Source organism: Austrofundulus limnaeus, unplaced genomic scaffold (genome assembly GCF_001266775.1).
Source record: "Austrofundulus limnaeus strain Quisiro unplaced genomic scaffold, Austrofundulus_limnaeus-1.0 Scaffold564, whole genome shotgun sequence".
NCBI lineage: Eukaryota > Metazoa > Chordata > Actinopteri > Cyprinodontiformes > Rivulidae > Austrofundulus > Austrofundulus limnaeus.
The window spans coordinates 263741-268205 of NW_013952966.1; the positions used below are offsets into that span (position 1 = coordinate 263741).

Here is a 4465-nt window from a genome sequence, read left to right on the forward strand (position 1 = left end):
ATTGTTTCTACTTTTGGTCCCCGTTCCAGACAGACAGTTTGTTCTTAAAGATAAGAGCACTGAATTGAAGTACCGTAAGACAAACGGAAGTCGATCATTTCTCCACGGTGATAAGAGGAGCAGACTGATAGTAAGGGCGGGGAGCAGACATTAAGAGACAGATAAGCTTCTTGTTGGGAAGCTGGTGTCTAACAGAACAACCTTGACTCTGTCTGAAACAGTGAAAACAAATACATAACATTTAATGTACGCTGGTACATTCATTACTATCAACTCTTGTTCTCTTTCTCACCAGTTGATAGCAGAAGCTCCTCTGTGCAGAGGTAAGATGGAGGGATGGTAGATGATGGAGCCATGCTTGGGATGGTCGATTACGTTCATGGGGATGAACTGAGAACAGAAGGGCATGACGTTCAGCTCTGCACCCACTGACTTATATGCCTCCACCACCTCTGGAAGAGGCTTTCCCTTCATCCGCCACCTTGGAAACTTGAAAACTGGTGTMCCGTCTTTCTCAGCCACCACCGCTAGAACACAGAAGAGAGTGAGAATAGAAGTTTCAGTGGCTAGYCCTATTAAATACATTACCCATAGTTGTCAAACTGGAGTACAAATACCACTGTAGGTACTCAGGATCCCTCTAGCAGTACACAAAAGAAAGTTTGGTCTTAGTTTTAGTTCTCAATGTGTTGTGAATGCACAGATACTATAAATTAAAGAGGCTTTAAAAGGATATCAAATAAAGACAAGCATAAGTAATAAAATGTTCTCTATAAATAACAATTAGACCTGGAACCCAAYGTGTCAGTTTCAACTAGTTCAACTAAAGTCAGATAAGTTTTAAATCCAGTCAGAACCACATCACACAGCTATAATAAACTGTAATAAACCCAGTACATGGCAACGTATCAAACAATAATGACCTTTGGACATAAGTCCATTAATGTCCCAAATGCATTATGTAAACCAGTAGGTGAAAAGAAAATGTTAACTCTACTGGGCTCAGAATTCTCCAAACAGAAAAGAGTGAAACATTGTTTAAACTACAAAAGTGTTTAAAACAAAGACCAAAAGGTGGCTGATAATTTGTGAAAAGATTGAACACATTTTTTTCTTTTTCTCTCAGAGCTGCATCTCTAGAACACACAGATGCCCCTACTAAAAGAGACAATAGGGCCACTATCCCTTGGCTAACACARGATGTGGGCCTGTCTTTGTTCAAGAGCACAGCTCAGTCAACACACATCTACCTCAGCCACAACACAGGCCTCTGATGAGCACCAGGATCCAGGACAAACACCCCTGCAATTATGGGACCCCTGAGCACTAAGGTTCTACCCAAAGCTCATACTCATTTATCTAAATGACCAGATACAGAAAGAAAGACAGGACCAAAGTCTGTTTAATTTTAGGACTAGACTTCTACTTAAATTCTAYAGTTATTAAGAGTTGTTTTGGGTTTCCTGAGTTGTCCCTTAGTTTTGCTGCTATAGGTTTAAGGGCGTGACATACTGTACTCCATCCAACGCAGCAAAATCGTCTATCATTGTTGACACGAGGCCTGGTTCAAACTTTTCTCAAAKGAGTTTGTGTAAAGAATGGTGTTATTCATCAGAGGCTTGCGGGAGTGTTTGTTTATGCAGAAAAGCACYCAGACAATAAAGATGGTATTTTGCTTCAACTCCACTTCTAGAGGCTGGATGTCRCACGTCCAAGCAACRTAGATAGTTTTGAGGAGCAGTTGTCTGAGGCARGCTGAAAGTATGTCCATCTATAACTCTTCCAGAMACTTGTAAAGGTGGTCAAAWGGCTRAAAACTCCTGGATGGACATAGAGCGTGGAGGAGGCATCTGCCGAAATATGTGGTGCTCAGTCCGTGACAGATTTGTGGCTAGGGATGCACGATATATCGGTATTGATATCGGTATTAGCCGATATTGATCATTTTTTTGAATATCRGTATCGGTCTGATATGTAAAACTGAGCCGATATTAACGTCCAATATTGACTTCCCACTTTTTAGCTTTAGTTTCTCTTTTGGGAGGGGAGATGGTTGGTTGAGCGGCATCTGTTTGATCATGATAGCGATATTGACGCTGCGCAGCCAGGAATRACTGAAGTAGGGAGCCATGTCAGAGGTCTGGTTGTTTATTTACAGTATCAAAAAAAGACCCAAGCGTGTTTGTGCGTATTTGTATAATATAATTTGTGTGTTTGTGTAATATCCRTAAATATCAGTTATCGGCCATAACAGCAATAATTGTATCGGATATCGATATCGGCTGAAATTTTCATATYGGTGCATCCCTATTTGTGGCCAAACAGCTGATGCAGGGATGGAGTGGGGACCCAAGCAGGAAGAAACCCATGCTGTTACATGTACTGCAGTAGGAAGAGTTTCCCAGGAGGTCTGCACAGTATGTCTCATCATGGACTATGAAAGGTGAGTGCGAAATCGAAACCCCCACCACCACATGACCGCGCGTCAACTTGTCAGTTGCTGATCAACCACGCAAGAGGTTTCTTTGCGTTAATAGGGATTTGTTTCTTTCCACTGTCACCAATGTGCTCCTCAGGATGGGAAATTGTGACAAAGTGAAGACTCAAAACAATCTGCTTGCTTCCTTAGGTAGATCGTTTTTATAAGATAGCATTGTATAATGTATGTAAATGTTTTGTAACGTGCACTGAGATGACCTTTGTCAATTGATGCTATATAAATAAACTTAACTGAATTGAATTTTCTCAAACAACATTTTGTGAAAAGGTGCCACCCAAAGTTTACCTTCAGCATACTGCACAGCTAATTCATCATCTTTAGTCAATTTATTTAATTAATAGTAAGTGTACATTTGACTGTATTTTTATTAAAATTACTTAAATGTGAACTGTATTTACCCTACTTATAACAAAGRAAATAGACATTTAGAGGCCATCAAAAATTCCTAGTTTTTCATAATGCTTTTCATAATTCATTGGCGCTCTACAAACATAACCCGTGTAAATTCTGGGGGGTGAAGACGATGCACCAACATTTGCTACCCAATATATTAGTTAAATCTAATCGCTGAAATATGTTGCAATTTAAAATGACACTTGCTAGCTTTTATAAGTTAATGCCCTCTTGTTTGTTCCTGCTGTAATAAAGACCCCCCAGGCCCAAACACAAAACTGTTTTGGTGGAATWAGTCAACCATGGTCTGATTCCAAGTGTTTTCTCCCCACATGTACTGGAATATTTTTCTTTGATTTTTTTTACTGTCCCATAAGGGTTTAATCTGATGTAAAAATTGTTCCATAAATTATATYTAATCCTACTGTTGTCTTTATTTTAGTGGCTTAATTTTGATCTGTCCATCACTGACCAACACAACTTAATCTTTTATTAAAATAGCAAAACTGGGGTACTAAGAGGAGGTGTAGACGTTTCCTTGCTTTTTGGCTGATGACAGATTTTAAATGAGGTTTGGCTTGGTTTACTGGCTCCGACCAGCAGAAAATAAGATGTCCTCACTTAGGCGTGGCATTTTTGGAAACGATGGCAGAGAACGGTGAGTGTTTTGTGACCTTATTTCTCATGATAACCTGCGTACATGGAGGCRACATTCATACTACTGAGATCACGTGCAGCTGGGCCGCCTTGAATTACGGTAACGAGACTGAAGCTGAGACTGGACAATGTAAAAGTGGCYGTAAAGAGTCTTAAGGGAGAAGGAAAATATCAGAGAATAAACTATTTGGTGCGTACAAAACAGCATAGCAGCGTCATGAGGAAGGTTTTCAAAACTCACCCAAGGGGTCTGCCTTGCCATCTTTGTCAGGAACTGTGAACACACCCACAACCTTGTGACCCTGCTTCCTCAGGTTGCTGTACACCTCCTGGCCAAACAAACTCTGACCAATTATGGCCAGTTTAAGTTTATTCTGGTAGTAAGTCTGGTAATAAGGAGACACAAAAAACACAGGTTAGACTTACTTAAGCTAGTTTCTCACAGGGTTGTTAGTGACAGGTGAGAGTTGCGCAAATGTTTTCTAAATGTCTCGACTTTTGTGGGGTTCTCAACTTCTGTGTGTAAGTCCTGCACTAGGAGTTTTGAACATATTCCAAAATATTTTGTGCAAAATTTCTCTCAAAATTAGGGGCCAGACGATTTATTGCCTTAATTTTGGGAGATCGGATGATCCTTAGATAAGATCGGTGGAAARGTTTGGCTTTTCTATCTCCACAAAGGTCTGAAAATCAGCCACTTTCCTCTTTTGCTCTGCTGTKAGYACTACCTAATGTCCAGTTAAAACAATGTTGTATTGTTTCAATGGTATTGTTCAATGCATTTCAATAAAACAACATTTGAACAGAACATTGGAATTGTATTGTGACTTTGTAACATCTGACTAGGGCTGCCACAAACGATTATTTTTATAATCGATTAATCACCGATTATTTTTTTCGATTAGTCGACTAATC

At 39.8% G+C, this 4465-nt stretch overlaps 1 protein-coding gene across 1 annotated transcript in view; it reads right to left on the bottom strand.

The window, feature by feature from the left end:
* Positions 1–4465, bottom strand: part of aldh1l2 (aldehyde dehydrogenase 1 family, member L2) — a gene marked incomplete in the record, with an annotated part of 44459 nt that overhangs the window by 36954 nt on the left and 3040 nt on the right. Inside the window, 2 exon segments of the mRNA XM_014026528.1 lie at positions 293–527; positions 3792–3936. Of these exon segments, the coding sequence (XP_013881982.1) occupies positions 293–527; positions 3792–3936 (380 nt within the window).